Here is a 22585-nt window from a genome sequence, read left to right as displayed (position 1 = left end):
ATGCTCACGTCAAGTCTACTGCAGTTCTCTAGCCTGGCTCTCACGGTCAGCTGGCCTCTCAGTCTTACACTGCCTGAATAATTTCACCTATATTACTCCTATAAATAACTAAGCTTCTCCCAGGTTGTGATTATGATAACAGTTTCTTCTGAAGATTATTCTTTCTCATGATAAAAATTACAGAGTAGAAATACAGTTTCCTAAGAAATTATGCAAATGGTTGTGTAAAAATAGGTGTGATATATTTCTCAATGATAACTTAAAGGGTTAAAAATAGGTTTAAAATGAGTTCTAAGCAGATCTAAGTGTTTTTAAAAAAACACATTTCTCTGGAGACTCCAGTAATTTCTGCAGCTTTGTTTCTCATGACTTGCCAGGGATATTTTACCATGATTAAGAAATTGACAATATCATTTGTTTATGGTGTTTCAAATGTAAAGAATTGCCTTCAGGGCATTGTTTTATTGGTTTTACATTCCTTCCTGCTGTGTAAAATCTCATGAGGTTTATTTGTCCTTTAGGTGACCTACAAGCGGGATCTGTATGCAGCTGAATCGATTGTTAAGGGTATGTGTTCATCCTTGTGCCTGTCAGTTTGCATAGTCCTGAGTGTAATTTGGAGTTTTGTGTGCTGTTGTTTTAAATGTCTTTAAGAAAAGTTTAGTGATAGCTAAATTGTGCTTTGGCGAGTTGTGTTAGCTTGTTTTCTTACTTTATATCATGTATTATTTACCTACATTATTTACCTTACTGCTCTTAGACAGTGTTATAAAAAGCTGTGCTGAATGAATAAATACATTCTTGATTCTTAGCACCAGTTCAATTCTCAATATTTTGCATCGTTCTGAACTTAGTAGGCTGAAAAGCATTTATTAACTCTTAAGGGCTCTTACATGCACCTTATATGCAGTGGCTTGTTGCCTGAATTGACATAGCGGTGATGCATCGAAATATCCAGTTAGTTTGGAAATACTTTGTTGTATTGTTGTAACCTTTTCCTATACCAGCATGGTGGGTTATAACACTCTGGTAAGAAATAATCTGGAAAGAAACAAATCTTAAGTAGTGTATGTTGAACACTCTGGTTATTCTGAAATAACCGAGGGATAAAAACCCAGAAACAAAGGAGTGGAAATGGACTTTTGGGAGGAAAAAGGATTAGGGAAAAAGAGTTACTGTTTCCTGTTTAAGGAAAAACAGAGTAAAACCCACGTCCTGCTAGACCCTTGCTGAGAGACTAGCTAATCACTTCAGTGGTTCGCTTATTGTTGCAAGATTCAGTATCTGTTTAGCTTCTCATTTGGACAAATTAGTCCATACTGAGCTCAGCACTGTTATACTAGGCAAGCTGGCTAACCAGATCATAGTTCAGATCTTGCTGTGGTGTGCTGCACACTTCTTTACTTTTCTGGAATTGTTTTCAGACTTAATTCTGGTAGTTTGAGATAAAGAATTCCAAGGATGCAAATAGTTTGAAGCTTCCAGGTGTTACAGTGAACAAATACTGCATAATATGATATATGCATTGCTAAAACTATATTACTAAGTCTTTCAATAACCTGTTATGGAGAAAGTAGCATGGAAGAAACTTCAAAAAATTCTCATATTAAAAAGAGATCGGCTTTTTCCTCCAGAGATGGCAGCCTGGAGTTCCTGAAAACCTTGCTGTGAGTAGGATTCTTAGAGGTTCCCAGACTCCTACATTTTTCAAGTGTAGGACTCCAAAGATACGAAAGACAAGATGGTGATCATGGATATTCAGCAAGGCCTTATGAAAGGGAAATCACACCTGACCAACCTGATAGACGTTTGGTTTTAGAAGGCTAGCTCAGTAGATGAAAGGAGAGCAGTGGATATTGTTTATCTTGATTCCAACAAGACCTTCTAGGTTGCCTTCCGTAAAACCCTCATTGACAAGCTGATCAAGTACAGACTAGGAAGGTGGACAGTGAGCTGGATTGAAGGCTGGCTGAGCTGCTGGGCTCTAGGGAGCATGATGTGCAGCACAAAGTGTAGTCACTGGTGCTGTGCGATACTGGGCCAATGATCTTTGTGAATGTCCATGTTGATGGGGCACCGTACCCCCAGCCAGGCTGCCGATGGACAGCGGATGAAAACAGCAAAGGCCACAAAAAACATTGTGGGACTGGAACATCTGGCCTACCTTCTACCCTCAGAGTCTGAGAGAGCTGGACTGTTCAACCTGAGAAAGGGAAGGCCCAGGAGGATCTTACCGATGTGTACGAATACCTGATGGAGGGAGTAAAGAAGATGGAGCCAGACTCTTCTCAGCATCATCCAGTAGAGACAAGGAACAGTGGGCACAATCCGAAACGCAGGAAATTCTGTCTGAACACCTGAAAAGCCTGGAACTTCTTAGGGTTCTCAGGCTTGCTATCGCAAAGCTGGGAGTCTGAAAGGGAGATTGTCTGTCCTTATTTTCCTAGGAATAATTCCTTCAGCTGAGCCTGAAGGAATATGCATATCTTGAAACTCAGCAGTTATTGAATTACTTTATGTTTTACGGCATTAATATTTTCTGAATCGTATTCTTAACATTTTCTTATAGGAAGCTTTGAAAATGGGAGTCTGGTCTGACTTTAAGAGAAAAAAAAGTAAAAATATTATGTTTTCCTAATTTGTCCACTTGTTTTTGAACAGGTGTAGACCCCATTAGATATATATAAGCTTAAAAGAACTATATGAAAGTTCTGGATTCAACTCTGTGATTATCAAAACATGAATTTCATAACATTAGCTGCTGCTTTGAAAAAAATACTAGTACTCCATTTAATTTTAGGTGATCTGTGCTCAGATAAAACAATTTAGTTTGGATATAAATTTTTAAAGCTCATATATTGTTGTTATATTTGTCATGGGAGCAGCATGGCTAACATGATGAACACAATGGTGATATCATGTCACTGTATGGTTCAAAATCAAGCAGTAATTATATACATATATATCTATCTATAACAAGGACCTGAACTGATACTTTAATGACAGTTCAAGACAAAAGAAATTGAAATTTGCAATCTTTAAAATTATTATATTTTTTTTCTAGTCTAAATATAAATCCCATTTCACTGCTTATTATGCATGTCTGTAACTAATAAGCTGTCCTGGCCTTAGCCCGATGATCTGCCTTGTCCCATTTAATTGATTTAATTTCTGTGCTTGTTCTCAACTAAATACATAACTTTTTACAGAGTCAACACCAAACAAGAATAATTTTTAAAATATCTTCTGGGACACTTCAGAATCCTGTTTATATCATCTAGGAATATGCATTCTAGGAATGGCATTACCTCCATAACAGAAATTCTACTGAGTTCTTGTTTCTGAAGTAGTGGACTCTTGCTTTAACAATATGGATTCCTTCTAAATCTGAAGTATTATCAGTAATTCTCAGTATTATGTATAAAGGAGAGACTTTCAAAAACAGTTTCATGTGGTAATGTTAATAAGGAAATGCATAAACCTGATGCAACCATCTAAATGTGCTGTTTTGTACAATAAATTCATTTTCTATAAAAAGAATCGATGCGGTTCTATCAGTCAGGCTCACTGAGGCCAGTCCTGCCAGTATAGCATGATGCAAATGGCAAGTCAGCTTGGAGGAGCAGAGGAGCAGCCACCGCCAGGCAGCGGCCAGCAGCGTTTCCCTCCGGGGTTTCACTGTGGGCCTCTGGAGAGAGGAAGGGCCTTCCGCAGCGTCTGGCCTACGCACAGATGTGAGCTTGGCTGGCAGACATCCCCAGTCTGCGCTTCATGGCTAGCTGGAGACCCATCTGCTTGTGGAAATTCAGATACCATGCTGCCAAGAGACATCCTCTGGGATAATCTTTTTGGATATCTTCCTCCCCTTTACTGTTTTTTGAATGATGATGAGATGCCTGCAACTTCCAGAATGGCATATTTAAAGCTACCTTTCCCTGCGGAATTTCCTGTCTTTTGCATTGTTCTAGGCCCTCTCTCACTTGTGTTTGGCACTAGTGACTAGTCTGCCTGTAACCCCATGGAGCAGAGCTGGCAGCAGTCTCTGTGCAGGTGCTTAGCTTGGCAGGCCTCAGCAAAACTGCTGCTAGGGCTTTCCTACCAGTGGGGAGAAGAGGTGCCTCTTCCTAACGCTGCAGGCTGCTAGGGATACCGTCGGCCTCAACTATGGAATGGTGCTGTGCTCACGTAAAAGAGATGATGATAGTTCTTCTTCGTGACAATTTTTGAAGAGGACACATTGAGAAGCAGATTATGCACCATATTGTGGAGCCCTGCATCGCAGAGTTGAATTCGGGCTCTAGGAGCAGGTCACCCAGCGCCTGGAGCAGCGGGTGCTGCGTGTGGCTGCGAGGCCGGGAAGCAGGACAGCAACGCTCAGCATCCCGGCCAAGGTGCTGCTGGAGGCTCTGGGAGAGTCCCAAAAGCCAATTAACATGGACAGGCAGGGAATAGGGCACCGAGTTGTTCTGGCTCCCCTTTACTGCCTAAGTCTTCACAACTGATTTCTTTATCAGTAGGTGATCGTGTTTACTTCTCTGGATGCATATTTTATTGATGGATGAACTTAGGAATGTGATAAAGAACACTTCATATTATCTACAGTTTATTTTATTAGTGGAACAAACTGTGGTTTCCCTCTATTTCAGGCACTGATGGTTATCTTTTCTCTCAACCTGTTTTAAATGGATTTTCTCTCTAAATAACTATACCAAAACCTGTAATAGAGCATAATAAAATATTAAGATCATCCTTGTGCCCGCAGACAGTTCTGCTTTTGAATTCCTGCTCCACTTTTTCTATTACGTTGTTATTATTTCTGAGGTATTCTTGTACTTGTGTAGTTTCTTCAAGTATTAACTTGCAGTTATGCAATTAATCAAATTAAATAAAAGAAAAATTATTATGGTAGTAAAATGATGTTTGAAAAAAAAATGCAGTTCTTCATCTGATTGTGATTATGAGACTGTGGCTTTGGTCAGCTACATTACAAATGTGATTCTAAGTAAGTAACAAATTCCAAATGCTTCATAGAAGCACAGCTAGATTTTTAACTGCTTGCCTAGTGAGTCTGAATAACAGATAAATTTCAACTTGCTAAATTTTACTCAGATATAGGTAAGAAAGCATACATGCATACTTACGTGTGTGTGTGCATATCGCTCATACTCAAAGCATTGCAAAGAAACACTTCATAATGTATAAAGACTAATAAGCTATTTATCTTTTGAGACTCTTTTCTTAAAACATGACTTATAAATTTGTTTACTTCCTCAGGTCTCTCTTTTACAACTGGTTATGAAAGTCTCAGAATCTTAGCATCATTTTTTTTAATAGTGCATTTAATGCTTTCTTTCAGCAGGTATGAACTTGTATAGTATGCAGACAAGGTGGCACATGCCTATTTTTAATAGTCTCAAAGTAAGAAAACATTGTTTTACAGTAAGGGTGACTCATCTAGAAATGTAGTTAAGATCTTGCTAATACAAAACATCCTAAAAAATTTCCTTCAGGGCTATTGCCCTCAGGGTTAGTATCTTTGAACTCTAGTTCAGTCATGTAAACTTTAAACGTAACTTCTTAGTAGAACATTATAATTTAAAGTTTGACTCTATCCATTTTTTCGTCCTCATTTTTAAGGGTCCTCCTTCTGCAACTATTATTCACATGAGTGTGCACATGCAGTTTGGACATTTTGCCCTCATGCTTGGCTAAATGCAAATCTGCTCATCTAGATGTATATAAAATTCTCCGTTTTGCAGGTGCAAAAGAGGACACGTAGCTGTCATCTGTACAATGTATTGTAATATGTTCAAGTTTTGTTTATAACTACTGAGAGCTAAATAACATCTTTTGTGTTATAAAGTCACATGGGTTCCTCTTAAAAAAAACACTTAGAGGAAATAAAAGGATTACTAGTGGAAAGAAGAGGGTAGGCTGCCGTTTCATGGGCACAGTGTAGTGCTCGTTAATTTGTGGTTGTTCTATACTATGAAGCAATGAAATGCAGGTGGGGAAAGTACAGTTCATAATAAATATTTATTGTCTGATGAAAACAACCCTCTTCCCTTCTACCGCAAAATGTTACTCTTTCATATATGCTAATATTGGTAGGGGCAGTGTCAAGTTTGGCTTTTGTTTTTTGTGGCTACAGAGAAATGTGGAATGGATAAACAAAGAATTGTTAGATATTTTTGGTTACCTGTGTTTTATGAATAACAATTTCAGCTCATTCTCTTAAATATGAATGAGTTAGATACTTGGCAGTAGTTATTTCATTTTTGTTCTATTTATAGAGATACTAAGAGTGCCAGGGAGAACCATACTTATTTTCCAGAGCCACTATTCTAGCCATTCTTTTGTAGTCAGTGTGATGTAGAAACTGAAGATAGATTTCTCAGAAATTAACTTGCTATTTTGAACTCACTGCAGACTTGTGAGCAGATAACTATTTAATGAATAAGATATACTTTCAAATAAATAGAAATTTTAATGATAGACCAAGAATGCCATGGTGTATATATGCATTTAGCAAGCAAGTATAAGTTTATACAAATATGTGGAATTAAAAAATATATATACTTCTCTAAGCTAACACTTATTTGCCATGCAGAGGCATTTTTATTGGTCTGGTATTAATTCTGTAGGATACAATATTTATGACCTTTAATCAAACAAAAGTATTACAATTGCTGTTTATTTGTGGCATGCTCTTTAGGGTAACTTTCAACCTATTATGGCAGTACACTTCATATATTTATTTAACTGGAGTAATTCCGTAGACATATATGTTTTTAAATCTGTAATTTTGGGTGCGATCAGGGTGTGATCGAAGGTGAAGACCACAATAGAACAACATAACCATAAGTACTGAAAAATAATCTGACTTGGGTGTTTTAATATTTTCCGTGTATGAAAGAAGGGCATAGAGGGTAGATAGGCTAAGAATTAAATTTCAGTTTTAACCTATTTTTTTTTTGTTTGAAGATATTCTTTGTCTTTTTAAGTCAAAGGGGTATTTTCTCCTTTTTAGTTTTCAAACGCTTCAAATGTTTAAGTCTCTAAGCTGGAATTTCTGAATTTATTATTCATTTCCAAAGGTTTTGCAAAATACTTCAAAATATTTTGTTGATTGCTTCAACAAAAATAAGAGTCTGTAAAACACTTTACTAGACTTTTAAAAAGATTCTGCTGAAATCTATCTACCTCAATGAATTAGAATAATCTTAAATACCTAACATGCTGCATTGTATAGTTTTCTATGATATCAGTTTTTCTAGGACAGAGAAATGAGGAAGTCTTCATCTCAGATAGCTGAGGATTTAGGCAATACAAATGCATGACCTTTTAATGACATCTTTGCAGGACTGCTAGGGAAGGGGAATTTTCATTTCTGACGTGTTATAAGATTACTATATAAATGCAGGTGTGTATGTGCATTCCTTTATTGTCATTAACTATTGGAAGAATGTGGGAGTGTAACAAGAGTGTGGGAGTGTAAAAGAGAAAACCCACCAAATTTTAAATTTTATCCCTTATAAGTTCATACAGGTCACTTTCAATGCCACAAAATTTTCACATGAAAGTATGTCAAAACATTACATTGTTATAGAAGCAAATGCTAGGGAATCTTTCATTTTAACCAGGAGATATAATGAGTATTAAAATTAGCAAGTACCTCCTCAAATTCCAGCAGACAGAAAATAGTAAGGGAATTTAATTTTTGTGAAGTTTTTAAGAAGTTTGAACACATCTAAGGAAATGTGGACATTAAATATTAAATATTTATACCTTGAACTAGTAACTGATGACTGCCATTACAACTGGTGGAAATCTAGTCAAGATCATCTGTGGGGTATAGACAGCAATTAATCTTGTCCAAAAGTGAAAAACTAAAATAGGTCAGTTAAATTATTTCCTAAAACTACCTACTTGTTGGCTACAGGGAACCCAGTGTGAGTAGTTTTAGGTGTAGGTTCCTGATTCATGGATACCTGTAACAGGGAAGGAAGAATCCCATGAGAAGATGTGCTTCGCTGCCTGCCACAGCGCAGTTTTGGGAGGGTTACTTGATAATCAAGTACAGCTGGGAAGGAGTTGAGAGTAAATGGGAGACAGGTGTTGGAAAGAGGAGGTTTCTAGGAAAATAATAAGTTTAAAATAAACAGAAGAAGAGGAAGCCAAAGCAAGAGAGTGATGTTGGTAGGTAATATAATAGTGATAAACCAAGGGATAGGTCAGATGAGGAGGGAAGAGGAAAGAAAAGTAAAATCACTAGGGTGATTGAGAGACTATGAGGAAAGGCTGAGACACCTGCAATTGTTCAGCTGTTTGGTTTGCCCAGGCAGGTTGTGGAGTTTTCATCCTTCAAGATATGCAAAAATGGGAATAGGACTGAGTTCTAGTCAACATGCTGAAAGTGACTTTGCTTGATCAAGGGGGTTGGACAAAATGATCTCCAGAGGTTCTTCCTTGTCTCAACTCTTCTGTGATTCTGGGATCACATTTTGGACAACTCGATGAGTAAAAGAACTCTCTGGGTGGGTACTGGCTGGTGTATTGTGTTCTACTTGATGGTGGGTATAACTGGAGCAGTTCTGGGGTTGCTGGGATCTCTTTGGTCTAACCGCTGTGTCAGTGACCTAAAGGAGGTGATGAAGTGTGTTGTCACCAAGCTGGTAAATGGCAACAACCTGAGAAGACCAGCCAATACATTCAAAGGCAGGACTGGTATTTATGGGGACCTAGGGCAGTTGGTGAATGGGGTTGATAGGAACCTTATGAAATTGAACGTGGATAATGCTGAGTCCTGCACAGAAAAGGAAAAGAGTAATCCTTGCAACACCGCAGGCTTGGGTGCTGAGTGGTGAGGAACTGCTGAAAAGGACGGGAAGGTCACAGCAGACAGCAAGTTGAACCTGAACTAGCACTATGCCCTGGTAGAAGAGAAGGCTGTCAGTATCCTGGGCTTCCGTTAATGGCAGGATAACCACTAAATCGAAATAAGTGATGTAGCCCACATTCAGCACTCTTAGAGTGTATCTATGATATTGAATCAGGTTTTGGGCTCCCCAAGACAAGAAATACCCCAGTAAACTGGAGAATGTTCACTGGAAAGTCGTCTAGATGGTTAGGGGCTGTGCCCTTTGAGAAGGGACTGAGGTGGATGCTTTGTGCAAGAGAAAGCTTAGGAAGCTCATAGCAGGTGTAGGTGTTATACCTCCTTACAGCCATACCTATGAGAGGTTCTTGATAAGACAGCTAGACTTTCCACAGTTATGTATGGTGGGAGGACATTTTTTGTCAAAGAGCACAAAAGACAAAAACCAGAACGAGTGAAGTTCCAATTCAATATAGTAAAAAACTCTTCCAGCATAAGAAAGTCAAGCAATGTGAGACTGCACAACCTCTTCAGGAAACTTAGTCAAAGCTTTTCAAGACCCAGCTGCATAAAGGGCTGAGCAGCCTGGCCTGACCTTGTAGCTGACCCTGCTTTAAGAAGGACTGGACACTTCCTGAAGTCCCCTGAACAATCCCATGAAAACATTTTTGCTAGCCAAATATTAGAGTTGTCCTGGATGTGTCCACGACATTTTATGGCTTTGCAGAATAGGTGCGAGCTGATTCACTCAAACAAACTTGTGAAAACAAGGAATGCAGTTTCGCACACAGTAAGCTCTGCCTTCAGTCGATGAAATTCATTATACTGGTGGTAGTTACTAACAAGCATTCACAGGAATGAATTCACTGGAGTCAAATTATGGGGGGGGGGCGTTTGGATCTACTTATTGGAGCTGGCACCCATAGTCTTAGAGAGAGAGAGGGTCTTCTCTGAACTCCCTCCACCAACACAGCAAGTGTACAGACCATCTAAATTAACATGCAGTGTTCATGGGCACTGGGAGAAGCTGATATTTAAATCTTAGATGTAAATCTTAGTTGGAAGAGAGGTGATACTTTGCTATAATGCTTCCTATATGCATTGATCTTTTAAAAGTATGCATTATATTTTTCAATCAATGTGTATATTGATATTACTATTGATACTACTTGTTTTTTTATATATTATTTATTAGATTTTCCCCCTCTGATATGTTCCTCCTCCAATATAAAAATATCTTTTCACACCTTTTTCTCATTTTTCCTATATTAAATCTAACCTGCAAATCTTGGTCACCTTTTTTGTTGTCTTCTTGCCTTTCTCATTTAGATTGCCGGAAGCAATTGCAAGAAAGAAATTTAAAGTGAGTGGAGAGAGGAGTGAGACTGATTTTTATAGAGACTGATTTTTGAGTGAAATGGATTTTTTTTTTTTATTACAGTCTTTGAACAGCTTCTTGTGAGGCTACATTTGATGCTGCTTGTTTTTTACAGAGTTCTTTTTTAAAAGATCTAAGTCTAACCTCTGATGTCTGTTGGATTCCACAGTGTTCTTCCACTTTCAGTTTTCTGTAATAGTTCCAGTCTGACCTTCTTCATTAAATTGCTTACTTCCACAGAATCTGAGATCTTGAATCTGATATGCCAGTCTGTTTCATTATGCAGATCTATCCTATATCTGCAGTTTATCTGCATCCCAGCAGCACTAAATTCAAGTGGCTTTTGCTCTCTGATTTCAAACTGTCTACCAGTTTCCATCTACTGATAAGAAATGAATTCAATATGGTTAATATGGTTTCCCATTGATCCCTTTTTTTTAAACTATAATAAAGTTATTCTGTACTAAATAGAGGTCAGCTTTGATGCATGTTCAATTTTTTTTTCTCCAAAAATCTATGAGAATAAAATTTCTTCCACAGTTGTGGTATCCTGTGATTTCTAGTCCTGTAAGAACTGGCCATGCATTTTTTGTCATTCTCACTTTCATCTGGCTGTGGTGGTTTATAAGCAGATGTTTATTGTTCTCTCCCTTTCTTTCTTTCCCCTGTTCTTGCTAACTTAATACAAAGGAAGTTGCTACCATGCTTTTCATTATCACATTATAAATTCTGAACATCATAAATGTCTATGATTCATAGAATCATTGTAATTATCTTTTGGGATCCTCTGTGATTAATTCACTTTTCCCGTTCACAGAAATTGCTTATAAATCACAAGCCTTCTTCCAGTAATGTTAACTCTGCAACAACTTATAAATTATTTTTTGTGTGGAATGTCTATTTTTGTAAAGAAATCTTTTGAGTTTATAATAAAAAGTGAGAGGTTTACTTTTTTGAGTAGTCATACTGTATTTTTTATGATTTCTTTTACCTCTTTTACTATCAACTTGTATTGTTTCTGTATATTCTTCTCTCATAAGTCTTATTGAAGTATGCTTTAAATATAAAGACTTCATGTTTTTTGAAATATTTAGCTGCTTGCAAAATGGCAGCCCTAAAGATAATATACGTAAATATGCATACTTACAACAAAAGATAACATTCTGAATTTGAAGTAAGAATTTCAGATTTGGATTATTTTCATTCCTTTGCTTAAAGGAAGGAAAAGTGTCAATGAATCTCGAAACGATGGTTGATACCCAGAGAAAGTGCTAATTCTTTAAATATTTGTTTTATAGAGCAGTTCAAGAATTAATTTGAAAATATTACTTATCCACAAAAGATTGTATCTATTTTCCTAGAGCCTTTTAAATCCTAATAAGGGTCCAGACCTTGCCCCTGACTTCTAACTTTTTCTGATAGTTAGATCTACTGTTTCCTTAAGTTCAGTACAGTTTTAGTTGTCACGGTGTGGTATGTATTGTGGGAAGGAGGATTTATCTTGTCCAGAGCCTTCTGCTTATTTTTGCTTGCTCTGTAATAGTAACTTTTCCTAGTATGGTTTTGAAACAGTTCTAACATGATAAAATTGTAGGTAATTATATGGAGTATAATATAAAATGTGAGCTGTAATCTATGTTAATTGTGCCAATTCCCCTTGGAATAAATTTTAAAAATTAAATTTACAAAAGGTTCTGTTGAGAGATGGCAATATATGAATTGAAAGTAATGTTCAGCAAATTAATGACTTTGTTCTTTGCATAAATGTTCAGCTCTTTTTTATTCTTGATTGCAGACAACCTATCACAAGAAATTTGTGTTATTACTGATGTGAAGGAAGATGCGGTGCAAGTTGGTTTTCTCCTTCATGAATCTCTGAAAAGCCGAATAAAAGTAAGTACAGTTCTGTGGTAAATCGTATGATTCATCTAATGTTTCTGGTTACCCCAAGTCAGAAGAAATGGCCTGAATTCTGTGATTGCAGAAGCAAAGGCCTTCTCTGTCACTCTACTGTTCTAAGGGATTAACACCAAATAGAAAAGCTACCAAGAAAGAAACATTATCTGCCCAGTTACGATGTGGATATGGTGTTTAAAATGTGTATAGTGGATTAGAAGAGAAAATAAATCTAGGCAGGAGGAAGAACAACTCTTTTATTATTATTTTTTTTTTATTTTATGGATTTGGTAAGCCCAAATTGTTACAAATTTGTTACAGAAGAAATGCTTTTGTTACTTTGAAGTCTGAAATAAAGCCTGAACCAATTAAAGAGTAAGTTGTGTTCCTTCAAAACTGCAAAAGGAAAGTCAAAGTAATTGGTCTTTTTGCAGAGATAAGGAAGTAAATTTCACTTAAAGGGGTTGCTGTTTGAAGCACTGTTGGAGAACACTGATGGAATTTTCCATTGGCATTTAATTACCTTGTCCTTTTTCGTTATTCTTACAGATGGAGCTACCATATGTTTTCATTTTTCCAAAGGTACTTAACATTTGATAATGGGATAATTCTTAATTATGTCTTATGTGATAATGTCACATTTTTGCATTTCCCTAAGGAGACACAGGCCAGTAGTAACTGTTCAGAAATAAAGGTTTCCTGATTTGCATAATGTTTCTTCAGTGTGCTGGAAAATAAGATTGATTTTAGTGCGGGCCTGTAGCCGAATGGGTTTTATTCATGCCTATTGATCTTCTACTTTCTCTGCTTAATTAATTTTTGAATTTTTTTATGTAACTAACTGTTTTGGTATTTTATATCTGAAAATGAAATTTGACATTATACTGAGAGTATTTACATGGCAAGAATTATGTTTACTATGGAAAACTATGCTTTATGTGTACTGCATATCTACATGGACAAGTGCAAAACATTGGAACACCAGAACAAGATTTTTTTTTGTCTGAATGAATGGCTGTACAGTGGAGTAGAAATATGCTTCCATTTAACTGCTACCAGTGCACATCACTGGTTTTCCTTTGTCTCTTGCATTATATTATTCTGTAAATACTAAGAAGACATCACTCATATTTGGGGAAAAAAAAAAAAAAGTCCTCCTTTCATGTGTTGGCTTACACATATACTATGTTTGTATATAACCACATTAATAATACCATGAGAAACACTTCCAAGCCGTTAAGGAAAAACTAACTATTTATGTTCAAGCATCCAACATCTTAAAGCCAAACTTAACCTCTAGTCAGGCTGACACCATAGCCAAAGTTAAAAAATTAAAATCTGCATTCAGATTCAGGCTTTTAGCTGATGCCAAATTGCTTAAAGTTACCTTTATTTACACTGAAGACCCTTGCTCACACTGCCTTGCCCACTATTGAAGAGGGAATTTGGGAGGGAATTTGGTTGAGCACAGTTATCCTGAACCAGCATGTGAGCCCGTGGTCAGTTTTAAGCACATGAACAGTTTCACGGAAGTCTTGCGTGGCCGTGGGCTGAGCTCTGTGTTTCGTGTGAGAGGGGGTTCTTTGAAAGCTAGTTGAAGTTGCACATTTACGAAGATTTGAGAACCGAGCTCTTAATGCCTTGAAAACTCCTCAAGGAGGGGTTTGTGTATCTATGCATTTGCCACGCAGAGGTTTATCTTATGATTTTACCTGTGTCCCACCCCTGTCAGCCCGTTAGATCTAACCATGCCTACTTTTCTGAGAGGCATCTGATACTCTTGTTGCTGCATGATATAGTTGTAAAAACAGACTCAGTGTACTGTCATATCAAATCGTTCAATTTAAGTCTCTAATACACTCTATTTGTTTTTAAATGTTCGAAAATACTTAAATGTGTATTGTAACTTTTCAAGGGAAAAATAGTAGGTCTTCTCCTTGGTACCATGTTCCGTTTATCTTCTGAAAAGTCTCTTGCATGCAGTGTGTCCTCTTCTTTTGAATATGCTTCGGGTTGTGAAGATAACGGGGGTTTCTTATTTTGCTGCAGAAGTTCAAGCCAAAAGGGCCATGGAGTCTGGTATTTTCCAGATATTTCCAGATATATATTTCATGCCTTCTGTTTTTTTTTTCCCCCAAATATTAAGTAATAGCTCTTTAGAGCTGCATTATGAAATTTTCCTCCAAAATGGATCTAAAACCATTAATGTATACCTTTCAACTTTGAATTATATTATTATTAAAATATAAATCGTCTTCCTTTGCTTGGTCTTTCCTTTGCTGCCCAAATATTAATTATTAGACAATAGTGCAAAGCCTCTTTTAGTTTTGTACTTCTGTGTTGATGTGCGTACTGATGTTTGAGAGAACAGAGCAGAGTATATTGGTTCTTTCGTTTGCTGCAGCCTGTAGGATGTGTTCTGGACTGAAATAAATCTGAGCAGTGCAACAGAGAGGTTAGCTGGCTAAATAGAATCAACATGAATTTTGGGCCCCTTTTCAACTGTTTTTATTGGCTTTAAAATGGTATCTTCTTCTAGGGAACAAATTCTCCTTCCAGTATTTTGGTTTGCCATTTTTCTTAAGGCAAGCTCGAAGTTGATGAAGTAATGGAACTTTTTATTTTAATTAGGATAAGATCATTTCTTATCTTGTTTATAGTTAACTTTAATTTGCTGTAGTTGAAAGTTTTAAAATAAATATGATTGTCATTAAGATACTATTTTAAAGTCTTCATTGAAGAATTGCTTTTTTAAGAGAAATCCTAAATTATGCTTAGTGTATACAGAATTCCAGAATACTTAGGCAGCTGGAATTCCTTATGTACTTGTTTGTGTTTTGGTTGTATGAAGACCACAGACGCCTTTACTGAAGATTGGAGAGGTTTTCTGAGAACTAGACATTGAAACCATCTAGATACTCTTGACCTGTGTAAAAACCATCTAGATACTCTTGACCTGTGTAAATGATTTTTTTCTCTCTGGAAATGGTTGGACATTTCCAGAGACAGGCAGTGGCTCTAGTGCCTGCAGCAGATGAGTGGCAGCTCCGAGTGGCTCCCTCTAGCAATATGCAGAAGGAAAAGGCTGCAGAGAACTTAGCAGGGTCTTCAACTTGATGCTCCCCTGTTGTGTCACTCAAAAATTTCAACAGGAGTTTTAGTTTGCAGATTAGGAATACTATCTGCCAATTTTATATCATGTGAATAAACAGTTCTACCACAATAGCGAAAGCTTTAACAGATAATTAATGCTAAAATCAAATTTTGGGATTTTTTTCATTAGGTTGAAGTTATATCGATATCTCTATGTAAAAATGATAACCATCTACAGAACATGGTTTCAGGAGGGTGCTACAATTTTATTTGCATACATGTAAGTAGTAATGATTTATGCTTTCAGTTTTAGAAATTAAACAAAAATGTGTTAGTAATGGTAAATGTTAAGCATAAGTTGTTTATTTCCAACTTCTTAATTGCTCTAGAATGGCATTTACTATCTTGAAGAGATGTACACCACATAATCTGTTTTTGGTCCCTGTGATGGAACAGGAAGGTTTTAACTGAACCTTGAAACAAATCAAGGGCCTTAAAAGATAGTATATACATTTCCTAAAAATGATTTTATTAATCTCAAAGTTTTTCCATCTACCTATAACTTTACCAAGGATCACAAACATGAAAAAGTGATGTGTCTCTTTTTTTAGTAATAATAGAACCTTTAATTCTGTTTTTATGAAATAACTTTGGTGTTTTTATTAATTTTAAATATTTGTTTTCATTTAGGATAAACGATCTGCATTTCAAGAAGCCCAGCTACTAGTGGATATATTGGAAAAATCAAATATCACTCCCTCATATCCAGTTATGCTTATTTCAGTAGGTTACCTCCTTTAAATTACTGTAGTTAATATCTAATAAAGTATTTTTAAGTGATCGACTTGGTAAATGGCAAATTTGGTTAATTTGAACCATAAATTAAATTGTAAAAAGAAGTTGTTATGCTGCAGGTAGTGTACTATATCCTGTCAGGAAATAAAACAATGGTAGCAGAAGGCAGCTTACTAGTTAGATATTGCATTAAAATATTAATTGTGGCTAGTCATGTTGAAAAATTTGATAATCTCTACCATGGACTGTGTTAGTGGTTTTTTTTTTTTTTTTTTCTTTTTTGTTTGACACTGGAAATGTGAGAGCTCTGTTAATATTACAGCAGTTACAGATATCTCTGACTTAATACTTCCAGAGAAATACATAAGGATGAAAAAAAAAACGCTTACCCAAACACACTGTGAAAATTAAAGGTTGTGTCACTAAGATATAGATATCTAAGTCCTCGAAGCCTGTTTGTTTGCACAGCTTACTGAAGGCACAAGTAAGTTAAGCAAACACACTTTCAAGCAGCCTCAGTAAAAAATGGCGTGTTTAATCTGTTTTGTATTGCACTCTGGATGGCATATTCCCTGCATCCCTTGTTCCTAACAAACATTTGAAATTTTCCAAATCTTGACTGTGGGCAAAGAGTCTTGCAACTGGATGAAAAGAGCTGCTAACCTCAAAACCGGATACGCTTAGATGTTTACTCAAAGTACCTCTCTCAAACACAAAAAAGTACCCCAGCTACAAAAACACATTTTGTGCTACGCATTCAAGTTTTATGGAATTACCATGTTATCTTTAGAAATACAAGATGGAAAAAGGGAGGCCTGGGAAGCATGTTTTAAATGACTGAAGAATTAGGTAAACAAATAATTGTCTAATATTAAGCACTGGGATATATTTAATTCTGTTAGACTTCAGTACCTGTAACTCTTCACAGTTAGGATGGCTGCAGGAGAGCCACTTCTTTCGGCAGTCTTTAATTACACTGAATGTTGGGTGTTCTCCTGCATAACACTCGAGAGCGGTGCTCTCCTCAAAACTATCCCTCTGTAGAGCTTTTGGGACAGGCTGAAGTTGCAGGAGACACAAGGAAGCAGAGAAGTAAACGTCATGCAATTATTTTACCTCTTCCCTGCATCAAACTAATATGCTGTCCACATAATTAGTTAGGGTTGGAGAGAAAAGAATTCTAATACTTCTTCTCTGTAATTGACAATATCTGCACTACAGAGAAAAATCAAGTTTGAAGGAAATCTGTGATTAATGCTGTGGAACAAGGCAATGTAAATAGATATTTTAAAAAATGCTTTAAGGGAAATGCCTTTTATGTGTCAGGGAACTTGAAACATTTTTCCTGTGCGTGGATCTCTGAGGTCAACTCTCTAATTCCACCTCTTTGTACCACTGACTGATAAATTTTATATAGCTGGAATCTTTTAACCATGAAAATATTTCCCATTCTTTTAAGATTTATGACTTCAGATATTCCTGTTATTAATGGCTGCTTGAACTTTATATGTAGAGATAATCATCCTTAATCTGGATTTTGATGGTTAATAGAAACCTTGCAAAGTAAACGCAGGAAACTGTGGGAATACTTTAAGTCTCAGGAAAGGGTTGAGAGCCCTGAGCTGTGTGAGCCAGAGGGACACATATCCCCAGAGAGACAAGCTCAGGTCCTGTGGGTCCTGGTTTGTGCAGTATCCCAGCTGGGCAACTGAAACTTGCATCTCTTTGCCCTGAGAGCTGCTCATATCCCTTTTGAAATTGTCTCTGCTTTTTAAACGTCAAGAATTATGGTGAGATGAATGCAACTGAGGCAACTAGAAAGATGGTAAATCCAAATGAAATTTTTAACAAATGCAATTCCATTTTGAAAACTTTCAGATTTGCTTACGGGACATCTGTAATGTTCTAATTTCCTGCTGCTAAAAATCAAAATCCTATGGAAGCTTAAAGCTTAGAAAAATAATTATTGTTTGTTTGCTGATTTAATGGATCATTTTAACATGCCGGCAGAAGCTAATTAAGAAAAACTTTTGTTAGCCTGTCTTTTTGTGTGTGCTTAATAATGCTATAAAATATTAAAATTTGTTGGTTTAAAATAATGTGTTTTGAAAAGTGGATATTTTTGCATCTTTGGTCCTTTGCAGGTGCACTTGAATAGTTCAGAAAATATTTCTTTCAGCATTGGAGTGGAAGAATTAACTAGTATCAAGAAATTTGCAAGGGAAGTGAAAACGAAAAATATTTGGGTTTATGGTCTTCTTATCCATTACGAGGTATGTAATTCTTTTTTTACCTGCAGATTTTCTACTTTTGTGATTTATATGATGAATGATAGAATCGTAATTTAAAAAAAAATCAAAGGGGAATAAATGTGACATGAAAAAGATTTATTGGAAAGATTCTTGCCTGTTCTTGTTCAAAATTCAGAAAAGCTTTTGGTTAGAGGCAAAAATGTAAGCATTTTGATTAGAGAGGAACAAATGGTAAACAGTTTTTCAAAGCATGCAAAAATATCATGGCCTTTTTTTTGCTGTTCTGTTTAAAACTCAGTATTTGTTTTCATCATTTTAAACATAACAAAGTATCAGAAATATTTTTGATCAGTGATTTTGCAAAATTTTGTTCCCCATCAAAACAGTGTTTCATTTTCAGGTAACAGAAAGGATATGACAAAAAGGTGGTGAAACAAACAGTATCCATGTCTGCAGTACCAGCAAAACATCTTAGCTGGAGGCAAAAAGAGTTAGCACTCCAGCATCCTTTGTACTCAGAAAAGCTATTTAAAATGTCATTTTGCCTGAGAGGTGTTATGCCTGTCAAAAAATTGGGCTGCAAATATGGCTTTAGTGTAAGTAGTATGTTTTTCTTAACTGAGAGCATATATAATTTTATATTTAAGTGGATTAAATGGACATGTGCCTATAGCAACATTTCAAAAAGCTGACTGGAAGGAAAAGGTTTTATAATCTTCCAATGATTTTTGAGCTGTATTATTAGCAAGCATGTATAATAAAAATAAAAAATCTGAATTTAAATTCTTAATCCTTGGTAGTGAGAGAATTGCTGCAGAAAACTGTCTCCCTGTTTTTGAAAATAAACAGCTAGAATGGTTGTGTAAGATCACTGCACACAGCATCCTCATCTCTTAAAATAGACAAAGTATTATGCAGAACATATTGAAGGGTGATTAGACCACTTCTAGCCATCTTGTCTTAAACAATTTGAAAACATTTTCTTCTCAAAAAGATGGAGATATCCTCCTGAGTTCCTGCTCAGGAACATTTAATGAATAACTAAGAAATAGATTATACAGATCTATTTTACACATCAGATTTTCTTACAGCTGCAGATCTACCAAGCACAGAACTGCTTCTAGGCAAGGTCCTGCGGAGAGTGTTGGCATGGGAAGCCAGGAATGGCACAGCCCGAGCCTTATTGCTGCTCTGGGGGAGGTTGAGGTGGGCTGTTGTGAACAAAAGCCATTCATACATCAGGAAGACGTCTTTAAAACAGTTTTATTTCACCTAAAACCATGATCTGGAAGTCACTGAGGTACTTCGGGTATAGTACAGCCTGTTAGCTGGTACGTGAGCCCTTCTCTGTTGAGCAAGGAGAAGTTATGTGCATGCCAACTCTTGAATCAAGAGGCTGATTCTCCTGTGCAGCCTGAGGACTGCAAGGGCTCCTGCTTTTAGAGGTGGTATGGGCTCCCCATTGCAGCTCGCAGCCCTGGATGCTGCCACAGCCATAGCAGTTTCATGATTGAGGGTGGGAAGGTTTCCTTCATCCTGGAACGGCGGAGGCTCCCGAGGAAGCGCAGGCCCCGAGAGCACCTGCAGTGCAGGAGCTTCCCCGGGCGCCTGTTGCAACGTCGGGCGGTATCCAGTAGTCCCTGACAGCTATAGATTTCTTCAGGAGGTGAGTGATGACAAATCACTCCATGGAGGTTCCCTCTAGCTGACAAGATATATCATCACTACCAAACATGTAGGATTGATCTACACACTTTCACTAACTTTAAAACCGGGATAAAATCTAATGGACGAAGCATTGAGGCACGTGACCGCAGAAAGGTTGAGGTGGAATCACTTTACAGCTGTAAGAGATTTATAATAATTGGATGTGATGATGTATTGACTTAATAAATATGAAAGAATATGATGTCATTCATGTTCTGCATTAGGAAAGTAAATCTGTGGAAGTTGAGCTCTATAGTGGTTTTACAGGTTTTGGAAATGGAAGTGAAATGCTTTGGGAACTTTGGAGTACACTTCTGACAGTACTGGGGGCAAATTAAAGGCTCAAAGGAGATTATAAATCTTTATTTTCATGTCTTAAATGGAGTGTTTGCTTGGTCTTTAGAAAATATACCAAATGTGTGTTAAGAGCTTGAACACAAATAATTATTTCTACCAGAAAAATTATTCAAGAAATTTCAAAATATTGATAATGATACAAAAATTGGATTCACTTAACAGCTCTAGTTTGCATAAAAAAAAATCTAAAATCTCATTTATGAAAGTAATTCTAAACCAATTATTTTCTAAAAACATTTTTAATGTTAGAAAAGTTTTATGTACTCAAAACACATGGGAAAAGAGTATTCATAAAATTCGGAATGTGTGTATTTAGCTCTTGAGGACTTTTGAGCCTATCAGATGAGTCAAAAGGTATAGCTGGTAAGCAAGGGGAGTTGAAATACGGAAAAAGAACTCTTTTATGGAAGATATTTCTGTCATACAATAATGAAATTGTCAGCAAAATTCCAGCTGTTTTGATTTAGTACAGATCCTCAAGAAACCAATGATGTATGGTATACAGTGTAAATAGGTTATTTTTTTAATAGTAGGTAATCTAATGAGGAAAAGCTATGGAAAAAAATATTTTTGAATAAACAGTTTTACTTCTCTGTGCATAAAAAGAAGTTTTTCCCAACATGAAGAAGCAAATTCAGTAGCTTGTAAAGGTTGCACTAATAGAGTCTGGATCTAGAACTTTCACCAGTAATTTTCTTGCTTTTCACAGAGAGTAAAACGGAACAATTATTATCCAGAAAAAAATATGTAACGTGGATGGATGAGGAAGCCATAGGAAGTACGAAAGTAATATGGTGATATACTAGCTATGGAACTTCATAATTTTAAATAACCCTCCTTCAGTAAAGTACTGACAGAATATCAGGTTTAGAAGAGCAAATATGTTTTTTTTTTTTTTTTTTTTTTTTTTTAGGCTGAGGTGGCCCCAAGTACTCTTGCCTCTACAACAGGTACTTGAATCAGATAAAGTAATTGAAACAGCCAGAGCAATCACTGGCTTAGATCACTGGCACTTAAAAGAGCCAACTGATATAATAATTGTTAGGAAACTATTTAAAACTAAAAGGAAACTGAAGAGTGGGTGGTTTATTATGTACAGATAATAAAAAAGACTACAAAAAGTGGTCTTTTTGACCACTTAAGAATTTTTGAAAGCAATTTTTCAATACTGTGCTTGGTGATGGAAGGAATACTTAAAATGGTAAGTATATATTCTGGCTGGCTGGCAAAATGTAAAAGGTAAATATTTACAAAAGTGTTTTTTTTTTTTTTTTTTTTTTTCCTCCAGTAAAGATCACTTAAAGATGATAAGTGCAGATGTAATGGCGGTGATTCCCAGAACAGGGATCACAACCTTGAGTGGGGGTTATGCATGTGGCAATGCGGAAGGTGCTTTGGCAACCAAAGCAATAGGCTGAGCCTGAGGGGCAAAATCACCAGCTGAAAGTTTGAGAACTTGTTGAAATCGCTTGAGCCATGCACTGCATGATGCCTGCACATTTCTTAATTAACTTCATAATCATCAGAGAACTTGGTCAGTTGATTGTGAGCTAGTAAGTGTGTTTGGGATGGTGTTTAGGAATCTCTCTCTGGCCTAAAGATTACACTTTTTTATATTTCTGCCTCTGAGCTGCAATGGCATAATAGGTTGTCACGAATATGGAAACCTGCATCAATCCGTAAAAATCCTTGGGAAGAAGTATTTCATGTTTATTATTTTCCAGAGCTAGAAACTGTAACTTTTAAGTAGCTGTGGTTTGCAGACTGTATTCACACTTTCATCAAGAAATACTGAGCAAATGAGTGATGAGTTAAAAGTACCAGAGTGATCGAGGTTGCAGTGTGTGACACAGAGGTGGAAATCAAATCCAGCTAGAAATTGTATACACGAGGAACTTCACTGAAATCAGCATCTATAAGCTCATTAATACAAAAGTCTAGTGAGTTATTCCCAGTAAAACCAGAGACCGATATTTATTGAGGATTGATTTGTTCTAATCAGCTATTACTACACATAATTCTAAAGAAATACATCTGTGTGTTAATATTTGTATCTGTTGTGCAACTTGTACAGAAATAATAAACCACTTAGCTTTTTTATTTTGAATTGAAACTTGTTATCCAAACCTGTATTTTGATCTTTACTCAATATCAAGAAATAAAAAAGTTTACATCTCTGGAGCATTAGTCAATTGAGAAGTATTAATTCCAAGTGAAATATTCATTCCA

The 22585-nt window shown here is 36.4% G+C and overlaps 1 protein-coding gene across 1 annotated transcript in view; it reads left to right on the top strand.

Annotated features, from left to right (window-relative positions):
• Positions 1–22585, top strand: part of CRPPA (CDP-L-ribitol pyrophosphorylase A) — a 101354-nt gene that overhangs the window by 39174 nt on the left and 39595 nt on the right. The window contains exons 5-9 of the mRNA XM_088533444.1: positions 522–567; positions 12052–12149; positions 15436–15525; positions 15936–16028; positions 18185–18313. Coding sequence (XP_088389570.1) covers positions 522–567; positions 12052–12149; positions 15436–15525; positions 15936–16028; positions 18185–18313 — 456 coding nt within the window. The remainder of the gene's footprint in view (positions 1–521; positions 568–12051; positions 12150–15435; positions 15526–15935; positions 16029–18184; positions 18314–22585) is intronic.

This window comes from Tinamus guttatus, unplaced genomic scaffold (assembly GCF_059628265.1).
Source record: "Tinamus guttatus ecotype Peru unplaced genomic scaffold, ASM5962826v1 Tinamus_guttatus_pri_ptg000503l, whole genome shotgun sequence".
Classification (NCBI taxonomy): domain Eukaryota; kingdom Metazoa; phylum Chordata; class Aves; order Tinamiformes; family Tinamidae; genus Tinamus; species Tinamus guttatus.
This window is presented reverse-complemented; position numbering and strand designations above follow the sequence as displayed.